Raw genomic sequence first — 18,093 nt, 5'->3', positions numbered from 1 at the left:
TTCCCTTCCCCGAGCTACTGCCCAGACAATTGCCAGTACAGGATCCATTTTATAAGCCATGGCAAGTCGATACTAAGATGCTTCACACTTTCTCTTACTCTTTTAAATGCTATGAGGTCTCGGGGGGTACGAGCACGAGTGGGAGACATGCAACGCCATCCCGGCCGGACAATGGCAGAGCCGTGTTCCCATGCTCTGTCCCTCTGCACTTTCTAAATGGAAAAATAAAAGGCCAGCTTTATTTCTTTATATCTCCATATTTTTTTTCCTCAAATAAATGCCTCTCTCTTAACACTGCAGAGGACACAAAACTAACTTTATTTAATTGCTGATAATGCCAGTGAGGCACATTACCACAGGCACCAGAGTTTTTGTGATTACTGTCCAATATACCCATTAGTTAAATTTCACCACTACCACACCTTAAGTTGAATGACATGCCAGTTGTGAAACAAATACATGTAATATCTAGCTTTCCTCGAGAAGATGGTTTGGGAAACAAACCTGGGTTCTAGTCATCTTCAAAGATAATCAGTATGTTTTGGAAAACACAGGAAATTATTTTATTTTTAATGTCCTTAGTCTTTATTTGTAGTCATTCTGTAGGGAGATTCTAATGAGTGGGGCCCCAAGTTATGATGTGTTACTTATGTAATAATGAAACGATAGAATATAAACAAATACAGTGCTTACCTTAGTAGATGTGTAAATGATTCAATCACATTCGGTGTTGGAAATGGTCACCTTCTTCTTGTAAACACTGATCAACACAGTGCTTCGTATTGGCAAAGGTATCCGCAAGCATTGTAGGGGACATGGCAGCAATTTCTTGTTTAGTGTTTCGCTGTAATTGTTCTAGTGTATGACGCTTGTTCTTGTACACTTTTCTGGAGGTGACAGGACTGGGGAATGAGCTGACTGTAGTCCCTTTGAAATGACCCACTTGCCAAAAAAGATTAAACTTCATCTTTCTGGAAATAACCTTCACTGATCTACCATTCATCCATTTTATTCACAAATAAGTCAAAAAAGAGTGCCATGCCTCACTCGTTTGTACATTTATCCAGGAATACTGTGATGTTTTTTGTTTGGATTGCTTCATTATTAAGACAGTAATACATCATAACTAGGGACCCCACCCATTAAGATTTCTTAAGTCTTTGCCTAGTTTTGTAAAACAAGTTTTTGATTTTCTTTCAAATCTAATAATAACAATAACATGATGTACATTCTCATGGAGTGAAATCCATGTTCATCACAATTCTTTATGCGGTCTCTGCCTCTGCTGATAGCCTTTCCCCAGTCTGCTTTCTACACTGGTTATCCACCTCTGAGAAATTAATGTTCAAATCCTGCCCACAATATTCTTAAATTACATATATAGATATATTTATAAAATGTATATATTTACACTGTACAGTATATAGTTTAGAAGAAAATATAATATGCCTTTTATATGGAGAGCAGAAGTAAAATGCTAAGTATGTTAATTGCTGCCAGCATCTGGTAACGCTGTTTAATGGCTTACTCATTATGCAAATGAATGTATATAGGTAATATTTATTATTTTATTTGCAGGTGTGTGAAATTAATTGAAAGTAATGACCTTTCCCAGTTAATTTTTGTATCAGTAACAACTATTTCAGCAAAGGATGCAGCTCCCGTTGAGGTATTTATCCTGTTACTTGATCTTCTTAAGATAAAGATGTTTTATGGTTTCTATTTCACCAGATTTATATTTTTTTAAGTTTGCATTTTGAGTTCATGTATTTATTTTGGAAAATGTAGTTGCAATTTGTTTTTAAACACACTATTGCTTATAAAACACCAGCATTTTCAACCTTTACTAAAAGAATATTTATTATACCAGACCCAGCATTATAAAATTTTGTACACTTAATAATTCCTAGAATTGTTTATTTGCCATTGTTTTTGTTCTTTGCCAGTGTAATATTTTCCAAGCAGTACTTCAGAAGGTACAGAAACACAGTCTGTTCATTTTCTACTTTAAGACAAAGGGTTTTTAAGTAATCAAAATAAGTTGGAACACTTGTGCAGCTTCTTTGCTTCATCTTGCAAGGCTTAACACTTGAATTACCAGAGCCAATGAAAAGACTCGTAAATCCGGCCCCCCTTAAATCCCTTCGCACCTCTCCGTCAGCATCTTTTGTCTTCTAAATGTGTCAATAAGCCCAAGCAGCCTGCTATACCCACCCCCTACTGCCTCAGAACAGACAAGAAGTTCTCCCAATTCCTGCCTTGATTGATTATCTGGGATGAGCTACCCAGAATTGTAAGGGGAAATAATTTCATGTGTGTTTTGTGTCTACAGCAATTTATGTAAACACATAGTTAAAACTGAAACGTATTTCATGTTTTAGTAATAAATGACAAGATGTAGACATGAAGTGTATAATGTGTGAAGGCTGATGGCCAAATATCAAATAAACACTTTCACAAAAGATGCAAGTACAATACGACAGCTTTTGTGGTGCTGTGGTTAGAACTGCCGACTTATAATCTGGAGGTTGTGAGTTTTAAACCAGCTCCCCGGCAAATTTACCGTTTTGAGTAGTGAGTTACTCTTATTGTTGTTATTATTATACAATAAAAACATACATTTGATTTGTGTCTGTAACAGCCGGTGTAAATTTATAGTACTTGTAAAAGTTAGCGTTCCCCCCCCCCCTTTTATTCTCTGTCACGATCACGATACAACACCTACCCACCGCCCCAGATCTGACGCGGTTACTTTTTATCTGAAACTGGGAATAACTGTAGATATGAATGGTGTTTTGAGACAATGGAACTGGAAATTCTCTGATCTGGGGGGATAAAAGCTGACACACAAACACTGGTGAATCTGCCTTCTTTGTATCTCACCGTCACTTGAATTTTTTTTTTATTCAGTTTTATTAAGTGTTCCTGCTCATGCTGAATTAGTATGCACCTTATGGTCTGATGTCAAAGCCGCACTGACAAAAAAATTGAGACATAGGTATATGTGATATTTGGAATAACTCATTTTATGACATGTGTACTGCGTTTCGGAAAACTTTGTGGCACTGATGCAACATTATTCATATTATTCATATTCGTTTACACGCCTTCTTGTGGTTGTAATCAGTGACCGCATTTTTTTTTTTAAATCTTGCCCATGCTGTCTCCTCATTTTGGTGCACGGTACTGTTTCTTTTGTACTCCAGGACATGCAGAGGAAAGAATACTACAAAGAGGTCAGTTCCGCGCAATCATCAGATTCAAATGTTAACAGTTCCCACACACCCAAGGACGTCCTTTCTACATTTACGACATGTGAACCTGTTGCAATGTACACACTTCTCTCTGTGCTGTGGTTACTATTACACTGAAGAGGCTGGGGGTAGCGGTGGTATTGGAACAGAAGCTTGTTGATGTTGCATCCTCTTTTGCTGTATCTATCGCCTTTTCTTGTAAGAAGCGACGACTAAGTTCCTCTGCAAGGTGAGCAAAGAATGCTCTTCTTTTCTCAGTGGCCCCCGAGCATGCCTTGTACAGTACGTGTGCGTTGATTGCCGCCAAGTCAAGCTTGTTATGGCACAAGCAACCGGCCACCTGCTTGCTCGCACTGAATAAGCTCACACCTTCTGGTGCACGATGTTAATGCAGCACTGGGAAAAAGAAAGAGACAAATATATGTGACATTTTGAAGAAATAATTTTATGACCTGAATAGTACCAATCAAAAAACATTTTCGCACTAATGCAGTATTATTTGGAAAAGAACAGTGTCATATTGGCGCTGTTAGTTAGAGTCAGATCAGAAAGAGGGGAGGGGGTGTTGGGGCGAGGGAGTGCGTGAACGTGACTGAGAGAATAAAACTGAAAAAAGCCTTTTAGAAATACCATACATTTAGAAGACAAAAGACGCTGACGGAGAGGTGCGAAGGGATTTAAGGTGGGCCGGATTTACGAGTTTTTTCGTAGGCTCTGGTAATTCTAGTGTGTGTTTACTTTGATTGCTGTAGAACATCTGTAGGTTGTTACCTATTTGTTGATCCCTGAAGAAGGCCCTTTTGTAGTATTCTGAATTTTCCTCTTTTTCAGTTTTTGGTAACCTACTGTAAACATTAAACTTAAACCTCTGGCAGTTTACTGCTTACCTTTTCACCATTTTCAGTCATCCAATGCATTTCAACTGATTAAATTTAAAGAAAAAGAAAAACTGAGGTGTTGTAAAACTTTTGACTGGTCGTGTGTGCGCGTGCATCTATCGATCTGTCTTATCGAACGATTTATCATATAAACTCATTGGCTTGCTCACATATCAATCAAAAGATAGCTAAGAAGGGAATGTTATTGCAACAGAAAAGACTTGACCTGGGACAGACTCTAGAAAAAACCTTGAATTCTAATTTGCTTGGATTTAGCCTGAATTATAGGGGGTGCACATTTTATACATCTGTTACATTAACTACTAATGTTCATTTTTTTCCCTGTGCTTAAAACTCATTAAAAAAAAAAAAAAGTGTTTTTAGCCAGCAGTTGGTAGCGCTATAGCGCAAACTATTGCAGTGTTTGTTTTCTCTGTTGTTCAAGGTTTTCTCAGTGTTATTCAATGTTTTTACATTTAGTTTACTATTATACTGTGCATTCTATAGTTTAATTAACTATATTTATGCTTAAAAACTTAAAATATATATTTACATACAGTTCGTACAGTCTGGAACTGATTAATTGTATTTACATACAATCCTATGGGAGAAATTGCTTCGGTACATGACCAAATCGGTTTACGACCAGAGTTTTGGAACGAATTATGGTCGTGAACCAAGGTTCCACTTTATTCTTTTCGGTTATGACGCACGACCACGTCCACCATCGCAAATTGTTTTACACGCCATGGTCTTAGAGTTGGTTGGCGGATCTCCGTGAGTTTCTCTTGCGAGTGGGCACATGACTAGGCAGTGTGTATGCTTTGAGAACGAGGGTGGATGCGTTAGGACTATCTAAGAAGAGGCATGTTTGTCACGGATGTGAATCGCTGTATGCGGTGTGTAAAACAGTTTGTCGCGGATGTGAATTGCTGTATGCAGCGTGTAAAACAGTTTGTTTGTCGCAGATGTGAATCGCTGTATGCAGCGTATAAAACAGTTTCCGAGGGGTATCCCATGGTCTTAGAGTTGGTGGGCGGGTCTCTTTCAGTTGCTCTTGCGACCGGGCACATGACCAGGCAGTGTGTATGCTTCGAGAGCGAGGGTGGACGCGACAGGACCATCTAAGAAGAATCATATTTGTCGCGGATGTGAATCGCTGTATGCAGCGTGTAAAACAGTTTGCGAGGGGTATTCCATGGTCTTAGCAGTGTCTATACTTCGATGTGAATCGCTGTATGCAGCGTGTAAAGCGCTGTATTGTATGTTGCCCTCTCCAGAGTTACATCTTTTTATTCACCTACAGTCGTGTCCTCAAAACCAACCCCATTTGGACAACTGTGTCTTTCAGGAAGTGTTCACCCATCAATACATAATTATGCGCTATATGCTACGGCGCAGGTTGGCTAGTGTTTTATAAAGAGAGGAAGATCCCATTGCCATTGAATAGGATAATATAAGGGAAAATATCAAGTTATTTTAACCAATTCTGGATCTGCTATTGTCATTACTTTTCAGCTAAAGGCGTCATTAATGCCTCTGTCTAAATTTGTTTTTGAGTTGTGTGTGTGCGCGCTCGTGCGTACTTTGATTTTTCTTTTATCTGTAGAAACTTAACATTTCTTACTATCATGTCTGACTTGTACAATGAAGAAGATGTTACATATAGTCAAGTTGTACTTAACAAAACAGAATTTAAGCCCCAACCGAGAAAGAGGAGAGCCAACAACAATAGCAAATATTAAAAAAAAAAACAAAAAACAAATATCGAATAATGTCTTTTTCCCCCTGATATAAATATGTATTCTAAAATTTTATTAATTATATCTTTCCATTATTTTAAAGTTTTGAACGGATCCTCTGATGGAGAATTTGATTTGTTTCCAGTTTCAAATAAAATAAAACATCAGTTACCCACTGACTTATAAAAGGTGTGTTGGGTTTCTTCTAGTAGAGCAAACTAAGGCTACATGCTAGTAGTGTGGTGTGGGCAGTTACAATCAATTTGTCCTTCTCCACATTAAACCAATCTGGGAGTACACCAAATACAGCTGATAATGTGTAAGGAGTGAATGTGACACCAAGGCTGTTTGATAGAGATTCTAAGATTTTTGTTGTTAATTGATGCACTGTTGATGTTAATTTGGTGCACTCCAAAACGTTTGGCCCTGTGAGGCTGGAGCTAGATTGCAATGTTTGCAGGTTGGATCTTGCCCTGGATACATTTTGGACAATTTTAAATGATAAATGTGATTGATGGAAGTTTTTAAGTTAAATGATTGAATGCTTTGTGCACATGGAGCTAGAGTGAATTCTATTCATGGCTGTCCTCCACTCCTTCTGAGATACTAAGTAAAAGATCCTTTCCCCACAATACCCTAACATCTTTGAAAGGAAAAGACATTAGTATGCTTTTATATATTTTTGAGGTGCTGTCTGAAGCTTCAAGACTGATCATTATTTCTTCTGGAATAGAAATACTGTAGGTAGGAGGTGTTGAAAATTGAGTAGGTTCCTTTTAACAAAGTTTCTGATTTGAAAGTAGTGGAAAAATTGTGTTGTTTGGAGGTTAAATTTAAAACGCAATTGTTCATAAGACACAAAAACATTATCAGTATAGTTATCTAAGTGTTTTAATATTGGATGTAAAGGTGATTATCATGTAGAGGTGCAACAGATAAAGGTTTCTCTGCCTTCAAGTGTTTCCTGCATTGGTTCCATATTCTTATTGATTGATGGACATTTGAGTTTTTCACATATTGATGATAAAATATATTTACTAAGGAAAAAAGCATGACATATAAAGACGTATAGCAAGATTTTATTTCTATTGCAGTCCAGGCTTATGTATATTCATCAATTTCTGTCAACGTCCATGTGTTTTTAGCTTGTATGTTTGCTGCCCAGTAAAAAAATTGAAAAGTAGTGGTATCTTCTGCTTTAGGTCTTTGTAGAGTCACCTTTTGAAATTGTCAATGTCTCAAAATGAGACATTGAATGATGATTGAAAGAATGATTTGTTGATATGTATAGGGATGCCCTGAAACAGTATGTATTCTCCCAGCTAATGTGAGATGGAGGGTAGACCATCTGTTCACACCCCGTTTGATTTTTTCCATGCTGATAGAAAAATTTTGAAAAAGATCTTTGTATTGTGATGTTTACCCCTAGTTATTTTAACTGTTCAAATAAAATAAACAGATAGATATCCAGTCTAGTATTGTGTGGTAGAGAGTTCACTGGAAAAACACACCTTTATTCAAATTGATTTTGAGGCCAGATACTATATCTTTTGAAGTTCTGCTAGTGCCTTAAGGACTACTGGTAAGGTTGGTTTGTGGGTCTGATATGTACAATATAATGATATTTTCTGTTTGTCCTTCTCTGATAACCCACTGTATTATCACTGGCATTTACATAAAGCAATGGTGATAGGGGGCATCCTCGTCGGGTACCATGTTATAGATTGAAGTAGTTTGGGATAATGCTGTTAATAAAGACAAAGCCTTCTGGATTGGTATAAAATAGTTTTATCCATGTGCATATATTTGGCCAAACCCAAATTTGTGCAATCTGGTGAACAGATCAACCATTCAACTATATCAAATGCTTTTTTTGCCCAAATGTAATAAAATCTCTGGTGTGTTAGATTTTATGGATGAGTATATTACATTAAACAGATGCCGATGATTAGAAGCTAAATGTCTGCCTTTGATAAATTACAGGGTGGGGCAGAAATAACTCCCACATTTCGAAAAAAATCACTGTGGGGTCCCCAAAGCAGGTAGAGGGGTGCGGTCCGTTCCGTTAGGTAGGGTACATAATTTTACATAGTTTTCAGTCGTAACCATGCTGTGGTTGGGTGAGCATCAAGGCTTTGTAGTGGAGGCTTTTTTCAAAAATGGCGAATCTGTAACTGCGACGCAGAGGGCGTTTCGCACGCAGTTCGGTTTACGTGCTAATGAAAGTGTTCCAGACTGTGGCCACCGCGCTCGCCTGATTTAAGTCCCTGTGACTTTTTTCTGTGGGGGTACCTCAAGGCTGAGGTTTTCAAACATCTTCCTTGGACCAACTAAAGGATGCCATTCAAGAAGAAATTGAAGGAATTTCGCCCGACATGCTAGTGAGAGTGATGGAAAACTTCCAAGAACGGCTCCAAATGTGTATCAGCTGTCAAGGCCACCATTTGGACGATATAATTTTTAAAACTTAAAGTAAAAAAACTTTTTTATATCTAAATTTGGGAAATAAAAAGTTTTTGATGATACCTCGTATCATTTTTTTTCAATCCCCCTTTGAAATGTGGGAGTTATTTCTGCCCCACCCTGTAGTTTTGTCTTGTTATATTACCAAAGGAACCACTTTCACAATCATAGCTATCACTATCCATTATCCAACCCGCTATATCCTAACTACAGGGTCACGGAGGTCTGCTGGAGTCAATCCCAGCCAACACAGGGCAGGAAACAAACCCTGGGCAGGGTGCCAGCCCTAGCTATCACTATTCAGAAGTGAAATTAGTCTGTGTAATGCACATTGTAAAAAAGTCCTTATTTTTCTTTGGAAAGGCAGTAATTAATGCTTGGTGAAAAATTTGAGGTAGAAGTTTGTTGTCTCTAGCTTCTATAATCTTTGCTAATAATAGTGCAAATAACTTGTTTGAAAATATTTTATAAAATTTCCCATTAGGACCAGCTGCTTTCATACTTTAGAGTGTGTTTATAGCATCCAGTAATTAGAGTGTCAGAGGTTTGTCCCGGTCCTCTGCAAACTCATTAGATTGTGTCTTCTTTAAACTGAGTAGAATTTAAAGACTTATAACCCACATATTTAGAGAGTACTATTTTTATGATAAATGATTTTATCTCTAATTGTGTTGGTAATTTCTTTATTGCATTGTGAGCATCCAGTTTACTCTGATTCAATTTTAATTCTTTGCAGTGCTCTCTCCTTTTAATAAATGTTCTTGAAAGATCAGGTTGGTCAAATCACATGATATTACACAGACTTGTGTCACTGTTTTGGATCACTTTAGATTTGTAAGTGTGTCCGTGTCGTCTGCTGTGTAATGGTGTGTTTTCCAAAGTTTGATCCTGCTGCATCCATTTATCTGTTGAACATTGGGTTGTTTGTGGTAGCCTAACAGGAAAAATACATTTTAATTTTCTACCAGAATACATTGCTAGTGTTTCTTTTGAGCAACCCGATAATGAATGATAACAGGATTGAGGGAGTTGTGGAGCAGAAATATCTCATTTCATAAACTAATCTTTTTAAAACTTATGAATTCTTCCACAATCTCCACACTGGTTGACTGGAATGCTTTCAAGACTGAGAGTGCAGCTAGATTTAGTAGATATAGGTTTTTTATGTCAGGTCAGTCCAGAAAGTATGCACAATTGACATACTTTAAGAAGCATTTTGTAATAATTTAAAATGAATATATTGTTTAGATGATACCTGTAAAATGTAAGTATAATATAGTTAATTTGTTGTTTATTCCTCTCAGAGTATTGATGCAATGCTTGTTTTGGAAATGAATGGAAGCTTGGTGTTGTATACTGGAGTTACTCGGGTATGTATACACATGGTCTAAATAACTACATTTTAACCCTGTACCTGCTTAAGTGCTCTATAATGAAGCAATTATTCTTATCCTTTTTTGGTGTTTCTCTTACTTTCTAGTCTCATTTAGGCATCTAGAAGCTTTGTACAGATTTTTTTTTCTCAGATGTAACAGGTTGATCTCCTGCAGTTTGGCATGACTTTAAGCTTTATCAATAACATTCCACTGAATTGTGGTCTTGCTGTTTTTGGCCCTTTCAGGGATATTTATATTTATTTTGTTTTTATCATATCATCTAAAGTCTGTAGCACAGTTGAATAGGTTTTCCACCTGTATTTGCCTGTTCTTAGCACTGCCAGTCTTCTCTGTTGTATATGAAAAGACCACAAAACTCTGTCGTTTCTGTCACCCTCTCAGGCCACTATTTCTTGAGTAATCTTGAAACTGCTAAACATATCACATGTCTTTTAAACACATGCCTTCTGGCATTACGGTTATAGCCTGACCAAAATTGTGTACTGTAAGTATTTGATTGTCATGATTATATTGAAGTTTAGTAACTTAATTTTATGGCTGTACTTTTAAAATTTGTAATATCATTAAATTTGTTTAATTTATGGTTTCATTTTTAAAAGTTTTGTTGAGCTGTAATTCAAGTATAGGTCAATGTAATTGGGAACTTTTAATTGTTTCAAAAAAGAAGTAGCTAATTTTTTTTAAACGTTACCTAACATCTTTCTTAAAAGTATGATTGACTACAACAAATTCATTGTGATGAATGAATTTGCAAATGGCAGAAGCAACTCCATTTTGTGATTCAAAATGGTTCATATTCTATATTTTATTTAAAAGTAATATGTTACATATGATATATTGCATGTTACAGTACAACATGTTATACAGTATAACAGTTGTATAATATTCAGTAATTTTAAATTATATTTTAAAAAATCCTTAATTTTTTTTCAAACTTGTTTAATACTTTTCAGTGATATGGGACAGAAGCTTTTTTTTTTTTTTGCGGAACCAGACTTCTCACTTTATTCTACATATAACACTGCTTAAGTACTCTGGTTTTATGCAATAGCAAAATAGTTACCACTATCTTAGGTGTCAGTATTTGTAGAAAATTAGACATATGACCATGACAATCGAAAACATTATTTTTACGCTGAGTGCCATTCAACATCTGAAAATGTTTAATATGTTAGCACAATGAATTAATTTTAAAATTCTTCTGCAATTACTGTTATGTGCATGTTGTTTTCATATCCGCAATGGGTCTTCTAAATTGAGCACTCTCTGCATAGTTAGTTCCATTCAGGTAAGTTAACTTTTAAAGTTTATAAGAAGGGTTAAACAACCCCCATAGTAGGGATGCACCGATACCGAAACGGGTATCTGGTATCGGCCTCGATACCACATTTTCTAAAGTACTTGTACTCGTTAAATGTCCCCCGATACCGGGGACCGATACCACGGTCTGAGAAATGTCTATGTTTGAGCGGCGTGTAAGGGGTTAATCACAGGCGCCGAGTGCCCGCCCCCAGGCCCCGGCTGCAGCTCAGAGCGGGGAGAAGGCGAGGCAATACATGTCAGCCGTGTGGAACTATTTCAAAGTGAATGAAGACGACAAAACAAAGGCGGACTGCAAATTGTGCTCAGCGAAATTGTCCAGAGGAGGCTCAAAAGGTAGCGCATTTAACACAAGTAATTTAATCAAGCACCTGAAATCCCAACACGACAACGAGTACAAAGAGTTTACCCACGCTTCTAAACCAACACAACCCACGCTGCAGCAAACTCTTGCAAGACGAGAGAAAATGTCCAGAGACAATCCACGTGCTGTGAAAATAACACAGGCAATTATCGAGTACATTGCATTGAGTGACCAGCCACTCTCGGAGGTAGAAAATGTGGGATTCCTGCGTCTCCTCCATGTTCTGGAGCCCAGATATGATGTCCCAAGCCGCCGCTACATGACTGACACGGAGCTGCCTAAACTACACGACTCCGTGAAAAAACATATCCACAGCCTACTGCAAGCCTCCTCTGCGTTTAGTTTCACCACGGATATTTGGACAAGCAGTTTTAGCCCCGTGTCGCTAATTAGCCTAACCTCCCAGTGGATAGACGAGAGTTTCTTGTTTTTTTTGTTAAATTATATGACTAAAGCTGTTACCTGTAAATTTAAATCATGTTTTTATTGAGTACTCGGTATCGGCAAGTACTCGGTATCGGCGAGTACTGAAATGCAAGTACTCGTACTCGTTTTCCAAAAAAGTGGTATCGGTGCATCCCTACCCCATAGTGACTGAATGTCTTGCTGAATTCTAGGCACATGTCTAGATCTGTCATCAAGTATAGCGCATTTAACATTCTTGTTTTTAAACCCTGGAACTAGTCTTAAGTAATTGGGCTTTCACTGTAATAAAATTCATCACACTTGACAAATAAGCAGCAAATCATAAATTTTATCACATGTGTGTTTGATTTTTTTTTTTTTAATACGGAATTCTACTTCAAATACTGTGACTTATTTTAGAATTAGCAATAACAATCCCGGACAGTTCTTTTCTAATATTCATATGGATATTTCTATAAGTACCATCAAAATTTCTGAAGATCTTCATTATTACAGCTTAGCGTAACCAAATATCTTTCTTATAGTTTCCCTTCCGTGCAGCTTTCATTTAGCTTCCTACGTTTCCCTTGGAATATTAGCTTGGTGAGCATGAAGCCCCCAGCATATTCTGCTTTAAGGTTTGTTTTGTATAAACCATTAGCACACTTGACAAAGTGCAACTTGATGGGTAGGGTCACCATGTCATTTGAAATAGCTCTAATTTCACAGTAAAGCTCTGAGACAATCAAATATCTTATAGGATATGTGGACGAAGGTTCGAGGCAAACAGCAGGCAGACAGCAGATGTAGAGTAAAAAACAATTTCTTTATTCTTGGTGAGCAGAGAGACCACTGCAGCCCCTGTCAGCAATAGCCCAATGCTGGAGGGGTGAGTTTCCTTTTTTATAACAGAGTCTTACATCTTACAGATACAGCTTATCATGAGACAAGGTTACACAATTCTTTGGGGAGGTTCAGTAATATGCCCAGATATTACAACACATTTGTTCAAAACAACTGAAGAAGAAGTGAAAGAACCTATTACTGTTGATTAAACAAAAATCAGACGTTGAAAAATAAAAAAGATTAGCAGTTTTCCTGAGTACAGACTAAAAGTCAGCAGTTTGACAGAAATGTTATAAGTTTGTCCTTTAGCTTTTGCACGTAAACACTTAATACTTTGATATGTAAGTCTTATTAGAAGCAATTAATCCATAGCTTATTAATACAAACTAGTAATATACTTATATTGTTAAATGATTATACAGGTAATGGTTTCCCTCTTTTAACAATCTTAATGCATTCATATGGTTAACACAAAGAACTCTTACACTTACATTTTCTTAGCAATCAGCTGGTTTGCATAACATTTTTCCATCCACCCAAATGCACATAGATATCTAAGTACAAAAATATCTGTTGCACTAAGGTGTAGTCACGAGATCTTCTTCCCCTCCCTTTGACTAGGTCAAAAGGCCCTCAGCCCAAGATTCTTTGTTCAACTATTATTTAATATATTGATTCAAATTTTTATTATTCCAGAGATATCTGCCTAAGACATTTACAAATTTGTCATTTGCAATTAATATAACTTAAACATTTACTAGCCATATCCTTATTGCCAAATGGCTGATATAACATGACCCTATACCAGTCCTGAATTTTCTCCTCCGTCCATGCTTTTCACATTTTGTATAACGGGCTGTAGCTGTTACCACTAAAAAATAAAAAAGCACTAAGGTCAATACTACCAAACACTAATAAAAACCACTTAGTGTGAACACAGCTGAATGATTGCCTGCATAAATTGGTGCATTTATATCTTTTGGTTATCTCACTGATATGCCGCATCAGTTTAAAATCTTTAAGCATACTTCACATGTAGCAGTTCATAATTTGTCTGCTTTGATAAGACAAAATGACTCGGTTATTGTGGAAAAAAAATCTAGCCTTTGCTCACCATTTATGTAATGTACTTACTAAGCCCTAAAAGTATCATCTGCTGTTGAAACTGTTGCGTTTAATTAACTTGTAGCTGTTATACGTTTAAATGTCCATTTGTGCACAAAATATGGTAACTGGCTTTCTTTCCCATCAGTTGCAATATTGTCCTTTTGTTATTTTAATAGATTTAAAAATGTTATTTTTATGAGCTCTGTTGAAGTCAGTAATGCATTTTATCAGTCTCAGCCAAAGCAACGTTTTAAACTAATCTATGCTTAGGTTCCTGTATAAAATAACTCTTTCCCACTGTCTGCATTTTGATTGTCTGCTGTGTTGTCACACATTGAATTGCACATCAAAGTGTAGGTTATAAGTAGTTATTTAGATTTTTTTTTATTTAGTATAGCATAAATTGAAAAAAATATTTTATTAGACTTTACTTATATGAACCCTTCTTATTTCTTGGCTGCTTGTAGCACTAAAGTTATGTCCTGCACTAGAAAGAACTACTACAGAAATAAAACGATTCTACTGTACACAATTTAACTTTCAAAAGTTGAATGGACACAACAATGTGTAAAAATGTATTTAAGGTAAAGGAAAATTTTAGGCATTTGGATTTTTTTTCCATTAAATTAAAGTTGTTTGTGTTTTGCTTCATAAGTGACTTACCCATAGGTTTTTTTTTCTTCAATTGAATTATTACTAAGCATTTAATTGTTTTTTTTTTCCCTCCAGCCATCCTTCCATTTTGTCAGGTACCTTATCTCGCCTCAAGATGGTCGTTGTTATGTTCATACTTTATTGAAATGCTGTAAAAATTATTTTGCATCTTTCACAGGTGGGCAAAGTTTTTATCCCTGGCTTTCCAGCACCATCTTTAAACATGTCCAATCTTATGCCAAGACCCAGTACTCCTATTAAGGGCATCAGTACTCCAACAAGAATGATCAGCAAACAAATGGGACATTTGGAAGAGGTATGTAAACATACTTAAATGAGCCACACTTACATTTAATATGGTTATGCTTTCCATGTTATTGTATTGATCTCCAGCTAAAATAACTACTGGTAATCAAAAAATCCAAGTATTGAGTGAAAAAGCTGCAAGTGACTTTTGGAAGAAGGCCATCCAGCATGAAATGACATCATTAATTCATGAAGAACATAGTGCAACTTGAGGTTATACAGTATATTATAGTCTTATTTATTTTAAATCGTTGTGCTGTTACTGGCAGTTGATTAAGTACATATTAATAGTGACATAAGTGTATTTTTCTTAAACATTTTATATATTTATTCCTCCGCATGTACTGGAAATTATTAGTAACACCCATTAAAGATATATTTTTATATGCTCAAGCTTTCTTTTTAATAGCTTTAGGAAATGAATAGCTTTTGTCTTCATGACAAAAGTCTCAACAGCATAATAAACCGTTGGCTTAGAATGTAACATATATAATGTTATTGACCAATACCGTTGTCATGTAGACATTAAATTTGCCTTATTTTGCAAATTAAGCTTTCAGTATGTTTTATCATAATTGCAAACTTTGGATGACATAGTTAAATTGGTCTAAAAGCTATTAAACAAAATTATGAGTGGAAAAAGAAGAGGAAACTTTATGACTAATACTATGCCAAATGGAGTCTAGCACTTGAAGATAGTAAACCTATAGAAATATTTTAGTATGTATACGGTGACATTTTGTAAATGAGCAAAATTGATACATACATTGAAAAAAAATCTTTTTTCCGTTTTATAATGTTTTATGTGTTTTGCAAGAAATTTGAAAGTGTCAAATAAGAATTTTTTTTCTTGAAAAATTTTCTGTAATTGGTTTCGTCATACTCTGATTGATACATATGACTGCTCCATTGTAGACTTCTTTATTTGTTTTTGTGTTTGTGTTTTGACAATTTGTGTTGTTGATATACAGTGAATGCCTATTTCTTAGGTACAGTATTTCCTGTCCTCCTCACATTCCTAAAAGTTTAGACAGCAACAGTATCAAATGTTAACACAACCACTTAGAATTGTTTAGGCTTTCTACTACTGGCAGGTGAATCAAGTTAAATTTCATTGCTTATTTACTGAAAAAAGGCAGTCCCAACAAGTTCAGCCTGTACAGTTGTCAAGAGAACTTGCCTCTTGTAAATAATCTTAAAGTTGAACTGCAAGTTACCATAAGAACCAAAAAGCAATATTGAGACGAACTGAACAAATGAGATAACATCTTTTGTTTCCTCTTTGGTTATGTTTGTTAGTCAGACTGCCCGTTAATTTAACTAGTAGAAGCTGCACATAAAAAATATTCTGCATAGTATTCTTTGTGCCAGCCTTAATTTTGTGAGAACTTGAAATGCCTTGGTCTTGAATAAGGTTCATAATTCCTTACCAAGCTGGACCTTGTTTCAGTAGTTACTCACACAGGCATGTTGACTCTATAACCAGCGAAAATATTAACAACTGCATAGAGTATATAAAATATTAGGGCATTACTGAAGTGTTAAGACTGCCTGTCATTACATTAAACAGCATTTTTATTTAAATTAAAAATATAATACATTTTTCAGCCGGAAAAGGGTGGAGTGCCCTCTCAGGGTTGGTAGCGAGATCCTGCCCCAAGTGGAGGAGTTCAAGTATCTCGGGGTCTTGTTCACGAGTGAGGGAAGAATGGAGTGTGAGATCGACAGGCGGATCGGTGCGGCATCCGCAGTAATGCGGGCTCTGCATCGGTCTGTCGTGGTGAAAAAGGAGCTGAGCCGCAAGGCGAAGCTCTCAATTTACCAGTCGATCTATGTTCCTACCCTCACCTATGGTCATGAACTATGGGTAGTGACCGAAAGAACGAGATCGCTAATACAAGCGGCTGAAATGAGTTTCCTCCGCAGGGTGTCTGGGCTTTCCCTTAAAGATAGGGTGAGAAGCTCAGTCATCCGGGAGGGGCTCAGAGTAGAGCCACTGCTCCTCCGCATCGAGAGGAGTCAGATGAGGTGGCTCGGGCATCTGATCAGGATGCCTCCTGGACGCCTCCCTGGTGAGGTGTTCCGGGCACGTCTAACCGGGAGGAGGCCCCGGGGAAGACCCAGGACACGTTGGAGGGACTATGTCTCTCGACTGGTCTGGGAACGCCTTGGGATTCTCCCAGAAGAGCTAGAAGAAGTGGCCGGGGAGAGGGAAGTCTGGGCATCTCTGCTCAAGCTGCTGCCCCCGTGACCTGACCTCAGATAAGCGGGAGACAATGGATGGATGGATATAATAAATAATGTGTGTATATATATGTATATACTGTACATACAGTATATATATGTATATACATACAGTATGTATATTTATTTATATATACATATATATATATATATATATATATATACTGTATAAAATCCTAAGCCTAAAATTGAAACGATTTTGTGCAGTGATTTTATGTGACGTTTTTATATTACACAATCATTTTTTTTTTTTTTGTTGCTTGATGTTTTGCAAGCCTGTGCAATTTAAAGTTGCCAATTTGACTTACTGCTCACATTCTGTAGTTGAGTTGACCTAACAAATATCAATAAATGGTCTCAAAGCAAACATTTTATGGAAACGGACAGCAAGCACTTTGCAACTGAAAAAATGGGTAAGACCATTTTTAAGTGCCACCCTGTTGTACATGTATGCATCATCTCTGTATTATACATTTGGAGTTTCTCATGTAATTTGGAGAATTTAGTCTTTGACAAAATTATAAAGCAGAATGTCATTATGTGTAGTCTTAGGGCCCATTTACAAGCATTTTCTTGCATTTTAACACTAGATCAGAACATTCCTTAACTGTTAATAAGTTATATGCCATTATTTTTAATGACACTATTCACTTATAAGTGTTTTAGCCGGTCGCAGTTTTGAAAACTCTTGTCAATAGCAGTATTTGTGCAGTTTCAGCCAAATGCTTGTTCAATTGAAATGAATGGTAACACTTACAAAACTGTGTTTTAAAAAATGCAGCTGTCATCTGTATGTAATCCTGGAATTTTTCAGAATGCTGCCGGAGTTCTTCATACAGAGCCTAAAATTGTCCATTAGAGTCCCTTTGCTGCCAAATAGGGTGAGCCCAATATCTCCACTCACAACGATGATGACATTCTGGAAATAAGTCAATCACTTCTTAAGTTAACACTAGAACACCTCACAACCCACAAAATAATGACAGAAAATGTTGCCAATCATATTCTACCCTGCAAAATACCTCTTTGAAAATGCTTCAGAAACCCAGAAAAACACTTACATTATGCTATTAAAAAGCTTCAGAAATGCCAAACAAACTCTAGAAATGTACA

At 36.6% G+C, this 18,093-nt stretch overlaps 1 protein-coding gene across 3 annotated transcripts in view; it reads left to right on the top strand.

The window, feature by feature from the left end:
- anapc1 (anaphase promoting complex subunit 1) overlaps nucleotides 1-18,093 on the top strand; it is a 299,392-nt gene that overhangs the window by 81,358 nt on the left and 199,941 nt on the right. For all 3 annotated transcript variants that reach the window (XM_051925424.1, XM_051925423.1, XM_051925425.1), the window contains exons 12-14: nucleotides 1,579-1,669; nucleotides 9,642-9,707; nucleotides 14,609-14,746. In XM_051925424.1, the coding sequence (XP_051781384.1) occupies nucleotides 1,579-1,669; nucleotides 9,642-9,707; nucleotides 14,609-14,746 (295 nt within the window). The remainder of the gene's footprint in view (nucleotides 1-1,578; nucleotides 1,670-9,641; nucleotides 9,708-14,608; nucleotides 14,747-18,093) is intronic.

The sequence above is a fragment of the Erpetoichthys calabaricus genome, chromosome 3, assembly GCF_900747795.2.
Source record: "Erpetoichthys calabaricus chromosome 3, fErpCal1.3, whole genome shotgun sequence".
Classification (NCBI taxonomy): domain Eukaryota; kingdom Metazoa; phylum Chordata; class Cladistia; order Polypteriformes; family Polypteridae; genus Erpetoichthys; species Erpetoichthys calabaricus.
Note: the sequence above shows the minus strand (reverse complement) of the source record. Positions and strands in the feature narration are given on the sequence as shown.